Genomic DNA, 22,090 nt, shown 5'->3' on the forward strand with positions numbered 1-22,090 from the left:
AAAAAATAGTCAGCTTTTCCCTGTTGTAGCGGTAAAGGGTGTTTATCTCCTTCTGGTTAAAGCAGCTTTTTGCACTTTTTTTTGGGGGGGGGGGGGAGAAGAGGGAAAGAAATCCAATTCTAGCACACAAAAACCCAACCCAACAAAAGAAAAAGAAACAATTAAAAACATAAATACAAGTTACTGGGGTAAAAGAAAATAAAAAAAAAATAAACCCACAAGAAACAAATCTAAATTGAATTTAGTCACGAGCTAGCCACAGGACTTTGCTGAACACAAACTCCAGTCATGGGAGACTCTTCTCTATCTATTCCTTGCCTCATAGTCAGATGTCCTTCATTTACATAGTGGCCAGCGCCCGTATTTGCAGAATACTGGTATGTTGGATGTCCAGTAATGCCAGTCTCTTGGCGAGGATTCGAAAAGACCGTTAAATTAACACCCATAGTTCCGTTCGGTCCAAAGTCCAAGGTGTTGGCGGCCACAGGGCGGTTCTGATAGGCCTGATTGCCTTGGTTGCCGGTAGAGGAGGAAGATGTTGAGGAAGAAGTAGCTGAGGAAGACAAGGATGTCATGGAGTGGTGGCTATGGCCAATCTCCATAGAATCCTGGGTAGAGGAGCTATTTGAAGGAGAGTTGTAGACCCTGGACCTCGTCCGGTGGCCCAGGATTTGTCCATGATGGTGATGATGGTGGTGGTGGTGGTGATGGGAGCTATTCCCATGGTGGTGTGGTACATTTTGTTGTGAATGGGGCACATGAAATGTAGTTTCTTGAACGGGGCGTGTTTCGATAGTGACTTGGGTTGGGGCTTCAGTGACTGTCCAACCAACAGGTGGAGGAAACGGCTGTCGAATCTGGAATAAATTAATAAAAATAAGTATAATTTTAAGTATCTTTATAAAATATACCTGAGGACACAACTTGAGTGAAGCCATCCAAGGAATGATTTCTCTGCTAAGGAACCCTTTTGTGGCAGCTTTGTGCTGGACTGAAATCAGTAGTTACTCAGACGTTGCAAGTAATTATTGTTGGCAATGAACAGTTTACGGTCAGTGGGATTCTGATACTAAAGGGAAAGTGTACGTCGCGAGCTGTAAGAGCGTTAAATAAAGGGTTCTTCTGCTTCCAAAATCGCCCTGCAAAAAATTGCTGGATAATTTCTACAACTAAACACGTACATAAGGGGCAGACAGCAGCTGCTCACTTGGACAGACTAACTGCAAAGAAAAAAAGGTTCTTTTGCGCAGGATAAATCTCATTTGTCCCAAACTACCAAGGCCTTTCAGATTAAGTGTGTTTTGGGCAAGTCTAAATTTTTTTTTTTTGCCAAAAGGTATGTATGACAACAGACAAGGCAATAAATAAAAAATATTATTATTATTAATAATAATAATAATAATTTCGCAATCAGAGTAGACTACATAAAATAAAGGAAGCATTTTTGCACTTTTCATCTTGTTTACCGTTACTAATTTAACCCCTTAATAATTTCTCCGTCACCTGAAAACAGGTGTCAAGTAGTAAAATGTTACCTGAGGACTGTGTGCTTCGCAGTCCATAGCTTGAACGGCAGCCGTAAAATGGCCAGTACTATGCCTATGTTGATGTGTTGGGTCAGACCTCGCTCTCCCACTGTTGCTAGTCCCAGAAGAGCCACCTATGTCAAGAAATTAGAACAAATTGAGAAAACGGTCAGCAAACATCTTTGCTTGTGATTTTAATATGCAAAACAATTGTAGAATTTAAGCCATTTCAAAACCCAGCATATTTTTTCTCCCCGCTTCTATAAGAACGAGGCCTCCTCTGTGAACCAGTAAAAACCACTGAAACAAGTTAACAGCCAGTAGTAAACATTTTAGAAGCCATGGAAAGTGGACTACAGTTTGACAATTCCTTGATAAACCATGAAGTTAATAGTTGTAACTATTAGATTAGCAGTGAATCAAAGAAAATAAATAAAATGTAAAAGGTCTCGAGTTTATACTAGTTATGTATGATTTATTTAGACAGTTCCCTGGAGCGGCCAGTGGCCATTCCTACAGTTAACATCGAGTTTTATTAAAGTCATAGTTTTTAGTTAGTTGCCACACGCTGGTTTCACGATCCATCTACGTCCAGCCCTGAAATAACACAAGGGATCCAATCTCAACTCACTCAAAGGCAAACTGCCAACATAGTAAACGAACCTTAAACAGAATAAGAGTTTGATGTTGAGATTCCCTGTGGATGCTTCAGAGCGCATTATTCAGACACCCTGGGAAACCATTATGCTGCAACTGATCATATTTCTCCCGTGGCAAAGCAAAACGGACTAAGAGAGCAAATCAGGAACATGAGATACCTTGCCATAGGAACGAGAGTGGAAAAGCGTGATACCTGTTGCATTTTAAGTCATCGTACATGTCTGTGTCTTGGGGTTATCATACCTGAGCTAGACGACGTGCTCGAGGTGGTTCCTGATGACTGGGACTGCTCCATTGCTGGACTGGTAGATACACTGTTACTTGTGTTTGTACCTTCGTCGGCAGTTTTCTTAAAGAAACTATGTTGCAGGGCGTAATATGGTTGGATACGGGTCTTGGCATCATAATCTAGCATCCTTAAAATAAGGTCTTTAAACTTCAAATAGTCCGCTACAGTGTGACCCGATTCCCCAGCACGACGCCCGCCTGGTCCTCCAGTCTCTACCCCAAGTATAATGTGAAGTTTTCGGGTTCCTGCTGGTTTATATTCCTACAGGAAAAGTATATCACGTAAAATCAAGGGAAATGTATACAAAACTAAACCTCTTTGCAAAGCAATACTCAAAGCCAAAGCAACTTGGGATACCCCAGCATTCAGAGTATTCACATTAGGCAATTTACCTTTTTCCCGTCTTTGGTCTTCTTTAAGTTCCAAGTGCCGTCTGGCAGCTTCTCAAAGAACTTTCTTGCTTTTGGTGCTTGGTCAAGGATGTGAGCAGTGGGTATTCCCAAAACTTCGACAATTTTATTCATCTGATCAACCTATCGAAAGGAGACAGTAAGGCATTGAGCTGCACGCAACGGCAAATTATTTTTCTACATCGGTTTACACAAAAACACCGGTTTTCTATATCATAATTGTATAACAATCAGCACTATACATCAGATTTAGCCTTTACCTAACTGAAACAGGTCAACATGACTGGGAACAGTATTGTGGAATAATTCCTTGGAAGCACTTAATCTCACGCTGCATGTGCACCTTTTACTTATGGCTCGCGGCCACAGTATTGGTTTATATGAATCACTATATGAGCTGTTTACTGAAGAATAAGAACACTTTCACACTTACCTCATTGGCTCCACTGAAGAGTGGCTCTCCAGTGTGCATTTCAACTAAAATGCACCCAAGTGACCACATGTCAATTGCAAGGTCATAAGGCATTCCCAGCAAAACCTCGGGAGAGCGATAGAAGCGAGACTGAATATACTGGTATATCTGGAAAACGGAGAGAAGAATTAAGGGGGGGAAGAGTTCTGTTTTCTATTCGTTGCCCTGCCTTCATTTGGAAACCGATCACGAGTACCTACCCTCTGGCCCAGCTGGCACGAACTTCCAAAATCGACAATCTTAATAGCGCTTCGTTTAGGATTACAAAGCAAGATATTTTCGGGCTTTAGGTCACAGTGAATGATACTAAGTTCTGGAGTAGCCAGGAATAGTAGTGCGGTGCACATCTGCTGCGCAAACTTCCGTGTCAGGTTAAGGGAAACACCACGGAAGTTGGTGTTCCGCAACAGGTCATAGAGGTTGTAGGAGAGCATTTCAAACACTAAGCAGAGGTGGTTTCGGAACATAAAATGGCGTTTTAAATGCACTGCAGGGGACAAAAACACAAAGTTTTTTTTATTAATTATGAACAGTATTCATAAACAAATGAATCCACAATATTGAGTTACGTTAAGGATCTGTGTGAGTACTGTGTCTACACGCACACACAGTACTGTACAAAAGTTTTAGGCAGGTGTGAAAAAAAATACTGTAAAGTAAGAATTAACCATTTCTTTGTGCTTCTTCAAATGAGCTTGGACAGAACACCTGGAAACCCTCGTCTGCCTTGAAATTTCTGCCTGGGAGAGACCCTGCAGATGCAGTATGACTACCTTGTGGGTTGTTGCTGTGCTGAGTCTTACCAGACACTTGTTAGTGAATTAGGCTACTTCTCACCCAGTTTTATTCCTCCTACACAACTGGTTCTGCTTAAGTTAATGGTTATGTTTCAACCTACATTTTAAATTGGTGATCACTAGCACTTGGTTTGTTTAATCGTACACAACAATAGGTCTACAAAACCCCTGACTTTGTGCGAGTGTCCCTAGAATAATGTATGTTGCTTTGAAGGCAAAAGGGTGGTCGCACCAAATATGCTTCCCGTCTGTTTACTTTGCATTTTGTTAAATGAACTACAAACATGTTTTTGAAAGCATTTCTTACTTTACAGCATTTTTTCACACTTGCCTAAAACTTTACATGCTTAATTAACTATGGTCTTAAACCTAATGAACCATTTAATGGTGTTGACATGACTTATTGCTTAGAAGCAAGGTCTATTTAATGCAAACATAAGTCAAAATAAAGTTTTATTCATGCATAATAATGGAATATAAAAAACTGACACTTGCATGGGAATGGGTTTACAAGACAAGAAAAAACTAGGCTCATTAACATAAAGACTAATGTTCTAAAGAGGGGAAAGGCCGAGTTTAGTCCAGATCTGATAAGAATTCCCTTTGTCATTTTCCCCGGTGTCATTTTCTTGCCTGTGCATTTATAATTAAACTAGAAACAATTAAAGCAGGTTTCAATTTTAAGAAAACGTATAAGAAAAACATTATGCTCACCAATATAGTACTTCATCTCCGTGTCGTGTTTGTTCATGAGCTCAAGAAGTCTCACTTCGATTTGGGCTTGATTTAGGAACGCTTTTTTGTTCTTTATAATTTTGATTGCCACCCACTCCTGTTCCACACGATCATACGCCTTTACCACCTAAAGGAAGAATAAATGAAAATCAGCTCAAGAGTTATTGCGCGTTATGAGATGTATATAAAGATACAGCACACAAACGATTATGGAATGGTACGAACAGACCTATGTATATCTATAGCTTTAAAGAGCATCGGGAGCAGCGCACCAACACGGTAAAGCCCAAGCGGGGTATTACAACCACGCTAAAAAGAAATTTAAGTCAATACGGCTAACATCGTACACCTCCCTGCTGGCATTCGGAAAGGAATTATTCTTTTTTATGTCTAGCCGCTACGAGGAATTATTTAGGTTAAATCCAACATTTACTTCTCCCCTACCAAGATCGACATGGCAATTATTACATTTAAAAATGGCAGCTTTCTACGCTGTTAAATAAAATTAGATGACCGCATCCTAAAGTAATGCGCTGGTACCGTTAGTCATTGACCTCTAGGTAGCCCATATTGTCGGGACCCTTTTTTCCACCTGACAGACTGGGGTGGTTTTTATAATTTTGCCATATTCTTTCAGGAGAACATAAGTAATTTATAAATACATATTTTAAAGGTAAAACAGTGCATGCCATCTAGTGATGTGGATTATAGCACCTGATAATCTTGACTCAATCGAGTTTACAAGACACAAATAGGTTATTACATTAATAAAAAAAACTTGTTGTAGACTAGTATTTGTCATCAGTTACCGTATTCTGTCTGTACTAGAGGACTGCATTGCGGGCGGTCTTGCTGGGGCTGCGGGCGGGAGGTCAGGCACTGTACCTGCGGGTCCCGGTAATCCCGCGCAGTCCCGCAAGGCTGTCTTCTCGCTGCTCCATAACAGTGTCTCCTATCTTGCTCCGCCCAGGAACAAGGCGGAGTCACGTGATGTGATGTCACTTCCTGTGACTCCACCTTGTTCCTGGGCAGAGCAAGAGAAGAGACGCTGTGAGGGAACAACTTGCAGGACTGCACGGGAAATCAGGTAAGGAGGTGGACGTGATTGGCCACAAATGTGGCGGGAGCGGAACACCCACATTGCGGGAGCGGGATTAAAAAAGCAGTCCCGCGACGATCTGCAATCCTGGCCTTTCCGTTGGGCCCGAACTTCCATTAAATACTTGGGAATTGTTTTTTCTACAGACTTGTCTAGTTTATTTGACTTAAATATGCTCCCCATCATTACTAAATCTGTCGGATTTAAAAGCTTGGACCACTCTTCCACTTAATCTCGTTGGAAGGGTAAATCCCATCAAGATGGTCATTTTTCCCAGATTCCTCTATTGCCTCAGCATGTTACCACTAATAATATCCCCACGCGATATCAGGAAAATACACAACGCATTCTCTCGCTTTATATGGAGAGGAAAGAGGCCCAGAATTAGCTTTCAGAAACTGACACAACAAAAGTCCAATGGTGGACTAAACCTTCCCAATATCAAATTATACAACATTGCTTGTCTTCTCCGGTTTGCGAAGGACTGGATCTCTCACACTGACCACTACACTGATTGGAGACGCGACCAAACCTTTTGCTTAGAGTGGAGCTTAAATTATCTCTTACACGCTCCCACAAGAGACATCCCAGTCTCCTGTCGCTCTAATCCCCTTATAATGGCTACTATACAAGCCTGGCGTAGTGCCCGTAGGTCGCTCTATGGCAACTCTGCCTACTCGCTCTTTTTGCCTCTCACTGGCAACTGTAAATTTCAAGGGCTGAGTCCAGACACCAGATTTCAGAGTTGGAGGGCTAAGGGTATAAACTTATTAGCAGATATTTTCAACCCATCTTCCGGGGATTGTCATACATTTCCTTTCCTCAAGGAAAAGTACTCCTTACCTCCTTCCCATATATGGCCGTATATGCAAGCTAAACATTATCTACAACAAACCGTACGCCGTATACATCCCACCCAAAGGAACCATATATTGGATTTGCTTCTTAATCCCTCATACTCAGGCAAAGTCTCCATATCCACTCTATACAGGGCGATTTTCCATCCCCTGAATTATTCCGATTCCACATCTGGCATCACCAGATGGTCTACTATCCTCCATACTAGCTCTCTCACTACACGTGATCTATTACAAGCTTATACTCGTATACTGAAGAACCTACAAGCCTCTTGGTTCCATGACACCACACTCAAGTTGCTGCATAGAGCTTACATATCTCCAAGACGGCTATCCACATTTACCCCCCATACACCATGCCACTGTTGTAAGTGTGCCATGATATCGGCTGATATGGATCACTGCTTACTTACCTGCCCCAACCTTCTCGCCTTTTGGAGGTCTATGGGCCGTGTCATAGGCACCATACTGGGTGGTGATCCCATTACTATGTCTTTTGATATTCTGCTGGGCATCTATGATTCATTAGAGATCAGGGGGAGGTACAGGATAGCCTTGCTAGACTACTTAATACTGATAGCAGTTAAATCTATTTTGGATCACTGGCTAAAGCCGTTAGCTCCTTCTTTATCTTATTGGAAGAATAAGGTCACTAAGGCCATGTTTCTGGAATGGACTATGGTCCTACGCGATAAAGAGGGACGTGGTGAGAAATTTTATGAGATGTGGGAACCGTACATACTCACCCTGCCATCAAAACTGCAACGTCAAGTTACTATGGTCTTTCAGCATACTGTATGGTTTTGTTCGCGGGCATTAACCTCTACCTAACTAATGGTGTATATGTCTTGTCTTCCATCGCTATGTTGTGAATCATAATCTACATGCGATACAATGGCTTTTGTTGCTTGGCCCCTTGGTCGGACGAAGCGTGGTACTTGCATATACTTCTCCTGGTCTCGGTCTCTTTCGTTTACTGTTATTTTTCATTTCATTTCTTGTCTTTGTTAATTTTTGTTATTTTCTCAAAAACACCAAAAAAAAAAAGCACAAGTGTATAGTCTTATCTCTACAATGAGTTACGCTGCAGATTTGAGTTCACTGCGCATTCTTTGTATACATGATATGATGCCTTGGCTGGGTTGACCCCGCATACTCTGTAACTCCAATGCGACACCAACTAGATGTGACTTTACCTTTACTGTTATCAGATCTATCCATTCTGGACTGTCGATACAGTTACTTCATGTTGAACTCAAATGTTTTACTAATGTATACGCTGTGCTTGAATAAACAGTTTTGGGGGGGGGGGGGAAAGCAGTCCCGCGCAGGGCTCTAGTCTGTACTACTTAAAAGTACACAAAAAATGTGAACAATTATGACGGGTTTTTTTATTGATATACTTAACACATCAAAAGTAATGGTGATTGTAAATGGTGAACATCGCCCTCTGAAAAACCTGAATCCACAGGTACTCAAGTTATGTATGTATTTATAGAGGTTACCAGTACTACATAAAGTATTAACCATACGTTTGCCTGTAAAGGCTTCCTAAATTAACAGCAACCAAAACAACAAATGCCTCGTAACCAGCAAGTCTCTATTAATAATGTAGTTATGAGGCATTTGTTATTTTGGTTGCTGGTAATTTAGGACTGTGGTTTTTCAGAGGGTGTTGTTCACTATTTACAGTCACTAAGACTTTTGAGGTTTTAAGTATATTAATAAAAATGAGTATTTTAGATCTTTCAGCATTTTGGTATTTACCATTCAGGGATTTAGTCCCCTGCCGGCACATACAGGGAGAGCGATATTTGTTCTTAGGGTAAACGATTAGGTGTTAAGAGATATATATTTATATTTGTAAAAATTAGTAATTTCAGTCCCGCGATTTAATGGCTTACCTGCCCAAAGGAACCTTTCCCAATAAGAGAGTCGATTTCATATCGATCCATCCACTTCTCCCCATTTTTTACAATGTAGTCATAGTTGTCGTCATCGTAGCCATCATTGTAAACCTTCCTCTCCTTCTTATGACTGGAATCCTCTCCCTGGCCTTGCTGATGCCGACGCTTCTTTTTTGCATAGTAGACCTGGTAGTAAATAAAGAGGATTTGAACACAACCCTGTCACTCTTCACAGAGTTTACTCCAGATGTATGTATTCCCTTTACGAATTAAATTAATTTTAATAAACATTATAAACTCATAGTGTGTATTATGTGGTGGTGGTGAATCGGGGGCCATCCTAACATTCTGTTAACTTGATATACATGATTATGTCTCTCTTCTGCTGTTGGGTATTGCGATCGATTGGATCAGGCAGATTTTAGGAGGGTGAGAAAGGTGGCAAGCTCATGAGAGGATATTCATTAGATCATGCAAGCAGATCGTTTACCTTTAAAGGCATTAAATAATCTGCCAATATCCTTTTTTTTGTTGAACAAAATTGTTTACAAAACAATTAAAAATGAACTGTAATACCACCCAAACCCCGTCATGGACTGTTCCATGATATCTAAATTTGTGTATGTGTGTATATGTATTTTATACATGAGCATACGCACTAAACACAAATGAGAATGTATTCCAGGAACGTCATGTATCGTTGGTAGAGAAATTAAATATATACTTCTAATCTTACAAATAACGGTTTATCAGTTGGGGCCCAACGAAAAACCGCCTGCACAGACCCCGGAAACAGCCAAGAAAGCTTCTCACCTCATTAATGTGTTTGTACGTTTTTATCAAGTCAATTGACAGTTTCCTTAACGGTGCTGCGGTTGGATCACGAAAGGTTTGGGGCATCCGCCGCTGCAAAACGAGACAGTTACAGGGTTATTAGGTGCATACATTACATACATCGCTAGCTAAGAACACGAACCTTAAAACATTGGATGAGCAACAAGCGTTTATATAAGTAGGTTATAATACTGCATATATTGTCAATATAACGTAACAAAGCTGAAGACAAACATCGTTTTACCAGATTAACTGCAAATTAAATTGTACTCAAATATAGGAAAGTAAAGTTTAATTGGGGTGGCCTACGTTTTATATAATATGGGATTTCTCAGGTCATTGCAGCCTTTTATTTATACAAACGAATGAATACATTGTTGTGTACGTTTCAGTTGCTAAGCAACAGGTCTGCAGTCTTCCCCAGATGTCCTTTGTGTGGGATCGCTGCACTGTAAACACTGCAGAGGGGGCATTACCGCCTCCGACTTCACACTTACACATCGCCTACTAAACTCGCGCTACTAGTCTCTTTGTTGTCCTTAAAACACCGTAGCCCTATTTTTAGTACTAGTAAAAGAAACTGTTATCTTAACCCAATCTACACAAGGTTCCTGACTCCTTATGCTACTTTGTAGTAAACAATAGAATGCCCCAGTCTTAATCACCCAGTTGGATACTCTGACTAATGAAAGCATATGGGGCGTAGCCGACTTCATTAGCATTGCCATAAAGAATGAGCTCAGCGTGGTATTGGGGCAGAGAAAGTCACCCAAAATATCACATGACTCACAACAATGGCCGCCTCCATGTCCACAGATAAAGGGAGTTTATTGGAACAGATCCAGTTCTATACTGTATACAGAACTGGACTTGAGGCTATTTTTCATCCACAGGGCTTCCCTTTACTATCCAATGCATATTTAAGTCCGCTGCAGCCACCAATCACCGCATTAAAGGGGAACTGAGGACGCTTACTATTTGAAGAACAGTAGGGGGAGAATTTAACTTTTCCTATATTGCTAACGCCACATCCTCTCACCTCTGTCTGGAAGCAGGAATCTATATGTTGGCCAGCGGATCTAATACGTTATTTGTAAGCATCGGTTTTGCACGTTTAACATTAAAAGGCTTTACTACTTAAATGATTTGGACAGGGTAAAGGCAGAAGAGCACTAAGTACACTCTGTATTTGGGAGAATTCAAATGGAACATATCCATAGTAAAGAAAGGTTATTTAGTATTTATATTATTCATATTCAAAATCACTGATGGTATTTTTAAGGGTCTGGTTTGCATATTCAGTGCCCCTGAGTGCCTTTTTTTTAACCTGGAAAAGGTTGTCGTCGGTACATTTTAACAAGCAGGCTGCACAGACCCAGCGATTCAATCAACACCAACCTCTGCCTTGTAACGACCCTTAAGCACATAGTAGTCTATGCGTAGGGATATTGCTGCTCGTTACCCCCAAAAGGCTATGTATTGATAATGTGAATGTGCAAGTTGGTTGCTATATATGTCACGGAACATATAGAACACAGCATTAAGCGTGTACCTGGTTAGCCGAGGGCTGCTGATTCTGGTCATTGTAAGGCAAGGCAGATACTTGAGGGTCATTTAGGTTCTGCTGACGGCGCTCACTGTACTGCTGATGCGAATGGGACATTTGTCCAGCCATCTGAAGGCCGGCAGCATGGAATGAAAATGATGGTGCAAGCCGGACAGATGACGGTTTGCATGCTGAAGTCTCTCCTCCTGCAAAGTAAGGACAGTTCTGTTATTCAAGACACATTTGTCTTAAGTCGTATCTCCATCTTCCTCCAATTCTAACATACAACATGGACACGAGAAGGATACATGTAATGTGGATTTTGTGGCCGGCAATCAAACATTGAGATATATTTAAAAACATTTTCTCTAATTCACGTTCCCTCCTTGAATTACCTTTAATCATTAAACAGGACACACACCAAAAAAAAAAAAAGTGTAAGCGTGAAGCTCAATTAGCAGGGATCCCCCGGGCGTTCACAAAGTTTACCAATCAAAAGAAAAATATCCAGGCGCGCGCAAATATTACGTATGAACCGGGAAAATATGTTAGCTGCTAAAAGTTTTAGTAAAACGTCTCCATTAGCTCGGAAAAATCCAGATTTGTTAATGCATATCTCGCCCCTAACAATCAGCGCGTTTCTGGCAACGTCGCTTCATATTTACTCAGCATCAGGCGCCAGATGAGAGACAGAAATGTATTTCATGTGCATGCAGCAGATACGCACTAGGTGGCGCTCTAAGACGCATGTATGGGGGAACCGCACAGAGACCGTTAGAGGGACAGCGCCGCCAAAAATCCACACTTACAGGGCTACATACGTTACACAAACAGTTCACTAGCGGAACTCCGGCTAATAAGCAGGCCGAGTTATGTTTAGAAAACACATTGTGGGAATAAAATGATTCACTCACAATTTGCCCCTTAACTGGGATGTTACTATATAGGTTGGGTACCGTACAATTAAAAATATAAATATAAATGTCCTACGGTCTCAATATAAAGCTCTATGCAACCAGTCACGAGATCAATCATCTGAATTGTGAGCTCTTGGGCAAGGCCCCTTTATACTGTACATTGTTGCATCCGAGACCCTATGCAATGTGAGAAGTGCTGTGTATACTGTTGGCGCTATATATAAATTATAACAGTATGATCTCCAGTACTTCAGTCCGGATTAGTGCTGTTTTCCCAGCGACCCGACGCAGTAACATCACATACACTCATGACCCGTTTTGATTAGTTAGCGGGATGGGTCGGCAACGGTGCAAGTCAAGCGACGTGTCCGAGTAATATACAGGCTCCTAAAAACACACTTAGAAGAGAGGAGTCTGATCCTTATCTTTATTTAATTTGCTCCGTACGCCTTCGTCACGGCAATCACAATACATAAAACGCACGTATCTCCCCTACGACCATGTGCAGTTTGGTTACACAACGGTTAAAACACACAATCCCTCCCGGTGCTGCCTGAAAGGAAGTGACATGTCCGTACAGCGAGGGGCAGAGGGCTTAAACTCGGAGCCCCCAAGCATGCTCCATGGGACCCCCCAGCATGCGGAGTCTGACACGAGTTCAATGCTCGCTCACGGAGAACTTGCAGCAGGGTCTGTGCTGAACGTCTCGATGTTGCCGCGCAGGCGCGGAATGTTCGGAGACATGCATTCGCTGCATTGAGCGTGAGAGATCCTGATTTCCCGTTACCAGAGAGTTACCTGCAGTTATTTAGAAGGAAATCTAGAGCGAGGAAACAGTCGACAGCCTAAAATGCTACATAAAATATCGTTTCAGAAGGAGGCAGAACCTCAGCAGCGTCTTTTTCAATGATTCCATTTTTTCTCTGCTGGTCCAGGTATCGGCTTTGGCTGATCCATCTTCTCTTGGGCCAACACAGCCCTTTATGTAAAACATCTACACGCGTTAAGCAGTTGCGGAAAAAGCTATTATAGAAAATGTATGGTGCAGTTGCGGGGCTCACGCTGAATGATCACCACGGGTTTTGGTGGGGACTCCAATGCAGGTATAATCAGAAGCACCCACCAGGGGTCTGTGGTGGTCTCCTCACCAACTCTGCGCACTTGTACCACGTCTCTTTCAGGACCGGGAGACATAAGGTTTCTGATGCTCCTCCAGCTCCTCTCCCTCCAAACCTGAGCAGATACATAATCTGTGTCTGGGTGGAAGAGGTTTGGGTCCAAAACGGGTCTCACTATTTCAAGAACCTCTCGGCTACGGCAACCCTGGCCTAGAAGAAAGGCTCTACGTGTGCAGCAGCTGGAGGTGGTCTGTATGAAGTTGCATTGGTGGGGCTTATAAAGTGACCCCACGTTTTGGACCCCCCCCCTTCATATTCTGCCCTGGTAAAGACAGCAAAAGTTCCAGGCCTTCATCTGAAGCGGGTTCGTGGCTGATGTGTGAGAACCTGGTTCCTCGTCATCCATGCTGGACAGCTGACCACCGACACCGGAACACATCGTACCGAACTCCAAAACAGACCCACACCATGAACTTTCCTTCCCAGCTTCAGTAACCCCAAACCTAAAAACGTGACAACTGTGCGGAGTCCGGATTCAACCTACAAAGCGCTACTTGGGCCTTAACTGGGTCCTCAAATACACAAGACCTCCAGAGATAGGAGGGCAGAAAGGAAGGCCAGACCCTTCCAGCTCCCACCAAGATGCTTATATAGTTCTTAAAAGCCAATTTATTCAGACCAGATACTACTGTTCCTCGCGGCCGTAACGGTGTAAATGTAGCCTTTGAATAACGATCGATGTTTTCCCGCAGTATTTCAGTGAAAATGTCATTAATGAAATGATGCCGCCATATTCTTTAACATTATGACATAAGCCTGAAATAACTGGGATTTCACAGATGATTTTAGGAACGCGTCGGTTTCGTTAACTTCTACGGACCGCGGTGTTCTCGGCAACAGTGAACCATGCTATTTGTGTGCAGCGAATAGTCGTCATGGAAACAATGACAAACATACAAGTTAAAGAAGAAGATTCAGCTTGGCATTCAAAGCTCACAGAGGTAAGAGTGCACACGCTACACGCAACGTATAACCAGACAAGATGAAAACATGTGCGGGGAGACGGGTCACTGCCGGCGCTTCGGTCACCAGGCCCAGCGATGTATACATTGGAACCAAGCAAAGCAGCTCAGAGTTGGGTTAACCCTAAACTCACAGGACATGAATTCAGATCAGGTTGTAGACCCGCCATCATTAATCTGTCAGTATGGAGACTTTCAGCAGGGTTGAACTTGATGGACTTTTGTCTTTCTTCAACCTGGGATGTTCTTATGTTCCTATCTCTCTGCCATCCAGAGAAGCTCCTCGCCCTGTGGCCGATCCTGCTTATGAGTGCAGGCGTTTTGGGAAAGCGTTCACGTGTTCCCAATAAATCTCATGGTTTACAGCCAGGTTCCTTAAAGAACCCAAAAACGCCCAGGATGCACTCAAAGGCGGCAAGGTAAGCAAAGGACACGGGCCTAGCAGCTCCGCGTATCATTTCACTGCTCTGCAGGGCACAAGACGACTTTTGGGGCTTCAAAAAATGGGCCGGGCCAAACCCGTCGAGGCATGGACGCCGCTAGACCTCTGAAAGCATGCTGTGGTATCTGCACCGAGATGTTAGCAGCGGGTCCAAAAAGACACTGATGGATGAGTTTGGGGTGGAAGAACTTGACTGCCCCCCACAGAGCCCTTTCCTCAACCCCATCCAACACCTTTGGGATGAACTGGAACGGAGATTGCAAGCCAGGCGTCTCATCCAACATCAGTACCTGACCTCACAAACGCTCTACTGAATGAATGGGTAGAAATTCCCACAGAAAAATCCAGTGGAAATCATTCAAAGAAGAGTGGAAGCTGTTATACCTCCAAAAGAGGGGCCAACTTCATATTAATGTCTATATATTAATGTGATGTCAGTCCCTGTAGGTGCAATGGTCAGATGTCCCAATACCTTTATCCATATTGTGTATCTGGAAGCCAACTCACTGCTTATTTGCTATACATTAAAATCTAAGGAACCTGCAGTAATGACCCAAGACAGCATAGCCTTTAGTAATGGCGGCACCTTTTAATCGGACCCACATAGAAAGCTGGAATTTCTGAATAAGAGACCTCTCAGATCCTGAAAGCTTATGTAACCCTGCATTGGCCCAAACACACATCACCACCAACAAATAACAGATTAGTAAATAAGGCAACTTGTTTGGGGGTCATGGGGTGTAGTTCAAGGAGAAGTGTCAAAAAAAATAGCACTCTAAATATAACATTTATTCAACATAATCTCAGTCGGCGGGTGAAAAAACAGAGGACTTTGTCGTGGCCGGATGAGGATCGGGAACCTGAGCGTCTAAAAAAACATCACTGCTGGATCTCTGCGACACCAATTTTGTGATGGTCCTCTGTTAAAGGGCATATACGGAAAGCACAGGGGTTAATAGAAAATCATGTCTAACAATCTGTCGATGATATTAAGTTATATAAAAAATCTAAATGTAAAAAAAACCCCATTGGTTCGACAAACCCATGTGACTGCGGAGTAAAATGATCTGCCGCTCGGCCCCAGTGCCCACCTGTTGAGATATTAGCACACGCTTTTTATTTTTTAAATCAGAATATTTTTAGATGGCCCGTTGCAGGGAACGCAGTATATTTCTCGGGCACTAATGGCAGCCTTCCTCCGCATCGAATCAGAAGCCCAACGCGTGTGCGATTCTCTCTCTCTCTCATGGAAAAGAGCAGTAGGTTTAACCTCTCCAGTGCCAGAACATAGTGACATGCCCCGCAGTAGGTTAAGAGTCCGTCTGGCATAGATAGAATTGAGATACATAAAAACACCAGGTTCTGTCTTAATGTGCATGTAATATATATATGCAGCCGTGTGACATCCAGATCACAGGACCCTGTAACCTGGCCAAAAATAAACATCTCTCCCTAATTAGCATAGTTTAAGAAACCAATAGCACATTTTAATTAGGTTAATAGGCAGGAGGTATTATAGCAAGGATTTTTTTTTTTTTATAAAGTTACTTGAACTGGACAATGTAATCCTTATTTCTGCTTTTTGTTCTCAGAATCCGTCTGCCTGCAGTGAGTACAAACTGCTGCAGATCATTAAATCCCCATTTATCAACGTCTTTCGCCAGGCAACACAATGCAGAAGAACGGCATACAGAAAAAGCACCAGACACCCCGGCAACAGCAGCTAATTAGCACAGCCTACCACGAAGACACAGAGCTGCGATTGGACGAGCTCCGGGAACGACTGGCCAATCAAAACAGCCTTATGCAAATCCACAGCTCAAGTTGCCAGGGCGCAGCCACTCCCCAGCTGCCTAATAGTGAAACAAACAATAAACAAGAAATGAAAATTGAGCATTGTCACATTTTCAAGTTGACATTAACATTAGAAATTAATGGTGGGGGGGGGTGAGGAGAGGAGGGTAGAGGTAGTTGGGGATGGAGGGGGGGGCTGGGAATCAGATGCAACTGGAAGGGATTAACTGCTTGTGCTCCTGCAGCCACTGGAAAGGGCAGGGCAATGCAGTGATATTGTGTAGGGAAATCTTTCGTTAGGATTTAAAGCGCCCCACTCACAGACCCGGCTGGGACTCGTTCTTTTGCCCGGAATCCACAGGCTGCCGGACGCTATTGTTTGCGTACAGATGACGGCTCCTGGGTCGCGTGCCGCTGCCTGGCTGAGGAAAGCCCCCAGCTCACATCTGCACGCAATTCCGAGGAGCAGAAGCACCTTCCGAAAGGGGGCTCATCCAAGGCAGTTACTCGCCAGCAGCAGCGGGTTTAGACCTTGGCTGAGAAGAGACGTTGCGGCTCGCGGGCTTCTCAGACATTTGCAGTAACGAGGTTTCCCTAGCGTGCGGAATTTAATATGTATTGGCCCGCGGCGTCACATGGAGTGGTCACCTAAAGAGCTCATTCTATATGTAAATATAAAAGACCCAATACATACTGTGGATGTGGTTTAGTCCTTTTTCCTGACACATGTAACATACACGTTACTGTTACCCCCCCATACACCGCAGCGGGCAGCACGTTGCATGTGCTGCAAAATGGCTGATTTTTTTGCCCTAACTGGGGCAACTTGCTGGTCAACCAAAGAAACAGCACCCAATCAATCCGTCTCTATTAGGTTGCAATTATAAAAAGAGGCCAAATGAAACGTTAAAAACCAAGGATATCCAACAAGAAAGCCAAGGTGTGAAATGTAAAAGTTCTCTCTTTGAAGGACAGAATGAACGGCGCGTTGGGTGGAGAACCGGGACGCATTCAGCAGCAGAAACACTCTGTCCGGCTTCCATTCACGGGAAAATCCAGAGTATCTGCCATCAAGGAGAGACGCTTTCTACAAGAAGAAATGGACAGATTGGCTCATTGCAGGGAAACGCAGGATGGAGTCTTTTCGGTAACGACTACTGTCCGAAAGGCAGAATATCAAAGATCACAACGTATGAAACTATTTCAGGCCCGCAAGCTGTTATATATATATATATATATATATATATATATATATATATATATATATAGGGTAGTAGAAGCATTATTAAACAATCATCTACAGACACCAGACAGAGCAGAAGGCTTGTTTTTCCATCAGAAATCTCATGGGATTCTGGGTAGGCACATGCAAATAAGGTCAACAATGATCATCTCATGCCGACGAGTCCCATTAGGGATGAAACAGCTGTCCATGAGCGGCGATCTGGCTATTGCACCTCTTACCTGGGTTTTGTCAAAGGCTGTCTTGTACAGCGGGCAATTACTTTCAAGGGATCCATGTATAACGTGGATATAGAAGCAAAAGGTGGTCATTGTTGACCTTATTTGCATGCGCCTACCCAGAATACCTTGTGGCAGCCCCATGAGATTTCTGAGGGGAAAAAAAACAAGTCTTCTGGCTTGTCCGGTGTCTGTAGATGAGTGTAGAATAATGCTTTTACTACCCCCCGCAATTTTAAGTGGAAGGGTTTTCCATCACCTTTACCCATCATATCCTACTCACCCTCACTAGGAGAAGCCAGGTGTTAGTACATATTTCCTGCAAATCTCAGAAATCGCACTACAAATCCCTATTTTAAGTGCATTGCCATCAATTCAACCCTTAAAAGCTTTCTCCCATGGGCGAGGGTTGCTATTTTAAACTATTAGCTCGGTGTCCTCCCACGTGGGTATCCCAAGGAATATCACCATCCGTTAGGGGCAGAGAAGTTTAAGGCCTCAGGCACAGGATCTGGCTGAATGAAACAGTGTAAAGGTGCTGAATCCCCCCTAAGACCCTTCACAGAGATTCCCTTTCTGCCGGGTAATGCTGCATTTGATCACTGCACCCACGGCTTCTGCCGGCACAGTATCTTACATCGCAAGTTTCAGGTCACTTCCACAAACGCTCGAGTCCCTGGAGCCTTTATTTACCTTCTGCATTTTCTGGGGAGCTGGCCCTTCCTGGCACAGCTAAGCACCTGGGTTCCCTTGGAGTGTGCAGATTCCTAATTCTGGTTATTCCACACTAAGGCAGCGCTGAACTATTCCTCCCCGCCTGTGTGGTCACTAAACTGGAAGCCCGCGGGTGATTTCACTTCCAGCAGCTGGCTACACGTTATGGAGCCGGAGCTCAGGGGTGGCCTCGCGTAACACCAATTCCAGGAACTCTCCCCGCACCATGATGTCAGACTGGGTCTTCGTAAGAGTGACGTCAGCAAAGGGAAAAGTCCAAGGTTTGGCGACTAAACGTCGACGCAGCAATTCCCAAAACATGGAACAACCGGAAACAGTGCCTCCCATCAGGCCTCCAAGGCGAGCGCCAACAAACATGGCAAGATGTTTGTGACTCGAAAGGACGTTTCTTATCACCTCAGTGCTATAACACACCAGACTGACAACCGATAACGGCAGATAACACGCGTAAGGGGCGTAATAACCTTTTTCCTCCAATGGAGGGCCATACGAGCTTTGCGCCTTCCAGGGCCATAGACAGAGGGGTTTATGGGCCTGGGGAAGCAGGAAGCGGATACGGCCAACGCCGGCCCTCGATTAACAAATGCTTTTGAGCAGATCGGCTGGAGGAAAAAAGTTATTACGCACCTATCTGTAGCTACATACACCAGTACACGCGTGTTATCGCACATTACTGGATTACCGATCAGGAGATCAACAGCGTCTACATCATCAGAAGCAAAAAAATGTTTTAGGAAAATTGAAGCCTTAATATCTTTATCTGTCCATTTAACACACAGGAGAAGTAAGCAGTCTCTATACGTTGTTAACGGCGTGACGGCTTAAACAAAAATACTTTTATCGTTTTTATGGCAACAGCGTATCGGTATCTGGTTTGGCATCACATGACAATTAGGCACTCACTGAAAAATGTGGGCGGCGGCAAATTACTAAGGGGTTTGGCCCTTCGACGGTACAAGGAAAAAAGTTTGACAGAGGAGGTGGGAGAGCGCCTCACGGCATAAGAAACACCGTGTCGTATCTACACAGGCAGACGATTTGGTCCCATGTTCCATCAAGTATCGATTTAAAAAAAATTATACTCAGGGCCGGGGTTCATGGAGACAACTACAGGGCTACGAAAAACAAACGCGCAAAAAATCTAAATACCGAGAAAAGATCAAAAAAGACTTATTTTGGACAAAAAATAAAGTCTCGTGAGCTGGTCTCTGCGTTTCAGCAACTTCAGCAATAGTCGCTCGGTGATGAAAGCAGCCAGACGCAAAGTACGCGGAGGAGAGGTCTGCACACAGAAAAGCGAAGCCGAGACTTCTCTACGTGTTAAAAAAAAAAACGCAAAGACGGAAGATTTTAATACCCGGTGAAAACGTACAGCGCCGTATCATTAATTATCTCCGTATCAGGACTATTCACGTATTCAAGAGACACGACTTATGGGCTCGATGGCAAAAACCGCCATCAACCGCAACGTGGAGGTTCTTTGACAATTGATTTTTTTTTTTGTATAACTTTATCGTCACAGACATGAGTTGTAAAGAATCGTGTAAAGAGGCGTTTACCTGTATGCATCGTCTTCTTTCAAGTCTCATATCCAGGGAATGGAGGGGAGAGTCCAGCCGCAAACCACAAAACTGAGAGAACCAACAAACACAAGGGATAATAAATACAGAGTAGCACTTCCAGGCGCTGCGTTTCGCTGCCGACTGGACGTATCTATGAACCATAGCGAGAGATTCCAAAGGGGTTTAATATAAAGTATACAAAAAAAACATTCATGGGACGACAGCTCTTTGAACTGAGCAAAAGCGTTTATTTGTTCCACGTTCGGATGTATTTACTTATCTGCCAATGCCAAAAAAGTCTTATTGGGGTACATTACGTGAGCATTGGCACAGATCCGCTTTTTTATTATTATTATTATTTTTTATTTTTATTTTTAACATAGAAACATAGAATTGGATGGCGGATAAGAACCATTTGGACCTCCAGTCTCTTAATCAGTCGTTGGTCTCGTCTTAGATTCAGGAGCCCAATGCCCGTCCCATGCATGTTGAGATTCAAACTCTGTATGAGTTTAACCAATTCTGATGGGAAGCTGTGCCATTTATCTACCACCCTCTCAGTAAAGTACATACAGCTTGAAAGAAAAAAAATATATACATATATATATATATATATACACATACACATATATACATATACATATACTGTTCATAGATTAAAAAGGCGAGGAAATATAAACATAATTTGCGTCTGGAACATCTAAGCTTTCCCTCCAAAGCAGCTTATTACGCTCCCCCCCCCGATAAAAACATCCTTCTAACAAAGGCTATAACTTTACAAATCTTTTCTGTGTATTGGGCGCGACATTCGCTATGCGTGCGAGCGCGGGTACAGCGCAAAACAGTAGACTTTCAATGAACTCGATCAACGGACAGATCATTTTGCTTTGTCAATTTCAATTTGATAGAATGGTACGGTTCGCAGAGCAGCAGAGAAAGCCAAAGAACTAAAAACCAAAAAGAAAAAAAGGAGGAAAAAAAAAACAAAAAACAACAACATTTTGTTTATGACCCAGGCAGGACCGGTTACCGACTCAATACGTACGTAACAAAAGAAATAAAAGTGGTCAGGTCAGCGGCAGACTCACGCAATCAGAGGTAATAAGTTAGTTTATTCCGGCTGGTGGTGACCGGGTCATACGCGAAAAACACAAAAGGAACATTGCAATACAAGTGAATCCGCGTTCAGAGGCAGGTGTGCAGAGCCCGGGTCTCTCCCGCTCCCACCGAACTACTAATCCCAACAGGTAACACCAGACACACAAACCCGAGTCGGAGGCTATTGTTTGACTCTCAGTATCTCGGCCCTTGCGGTCAGGTGCTGGTATGTAGACAGCAGAGGCGAGCATGCATTCAGGAGACGCCTGCTCTATACGTTACGCTGGTTTACAGAATACCAACAGACTCAGTAGCGCAGTCATTACTAAAATAGGAGGAGAGTAACATCGACACGTTCAAACCCGCTGACAGCTCACAGCCCTTTATCAGCAAAGCCTCTGAATATTTTATTACATGAAAAACTATAGCCCTAAAACAAGCCGTTCCTCACACAAACAGGTTACTAATATACCCTCAGAATTAATAAAATTAAAAAAAAATAAAAAAATAAAAAATACGTCAAACGGGTTCACTGGCAGAAATCGGGGTCACATCTGCACTTTTAATACATAACTATATTTAACAGCCGCCGATCTATACACTACGCAGCTTATGGCAAAACTATTTGACTCCAGACAGGGCTGGCCTCGGCGACAGACTGTGCTTTGTTTCTAGAGGACTCTGAGGGCATCCTGAATTTGAGAAAAGACCAATAAACGATTAAAGTTGAAAAAGTTGGGGTTTTTTTTTTTTGGTTTTTTTTTTTTTAAAGCAGGTAGACTATAGAAGGCCGAATGGTTTTTATCCGC

The 22,090-nt window shown here is 43.1% G+C and overlaps 1 protein-coding gene across 1 annotated transcript; it reads right to left on the reverse strand.

The window, feature by feature from the left end:
* Nucleotides 1-245: 245 nt before the first annotated feature.
* LOC149281461 (dual specificity tyrosine-phosphorylation-regulated kinase 1A) lies at nt 246-20,190 on the reverse strand. The gene is made up of 11 exons (XM_089499264.1): nt 20,181-20,190; nt 11,139-11,338; nt 9,566-9,658; nt 8,750-8,938; nt 4,869-5,016; nt 3,558-3,844; nt 3,319-3,465; nt 2,868-3,008; nt 2,430-2,736; nt 1,536-1,660; nt 246-857 (listed from the first exon to the last, which is right to left on the reverse strand). Exons 1-11 carry the CDS (start codon nt 20,188-20,190, stop codon nt 246-248), a joined length of 2,259 nt encoding a protein of 752 aa, XP_089355390.1.
* Nucleotides 20,191-22,090: the final 1,900 nt, after the last annotated feature.

This window comes from Sceloporus occidentalis, unplaced genomic scaffold (assembly GCF_023333645.1).
Source record: "Sceloporus occidentalis isolate IW3139 unplaced genomic scaffold, rSceOcc1.0.p SCAF_132, whole genome shotgun sequence".
Lineage (NCBI taxonomy): Eukaryota > Metazoa > Chordata > Lepidosauria > Squamata > Phrynosomatidae > Sceloporus > Sceloporus occidentalis.

Excerpts from the sequence above, each read along its gene's own strand:
- LOC149281461 (XM_089499264.1), bottom strand. Across the intron at positions 8,939-9,565 it reads CGTACAAACACATTAATGAG|GTCTACTATGCAAAAAAGAA; the intron begins GTGAGAAGCTTT and ends ATTTACTACCAG. Across the intron at positions 2,737-2,867 it reads AGACCAAAGACGGGAAAAAG|GAATATAAACCAGCAGGAAC; the intron begins GTAAATTGCCTA and ends CTTTTCCTGTAG.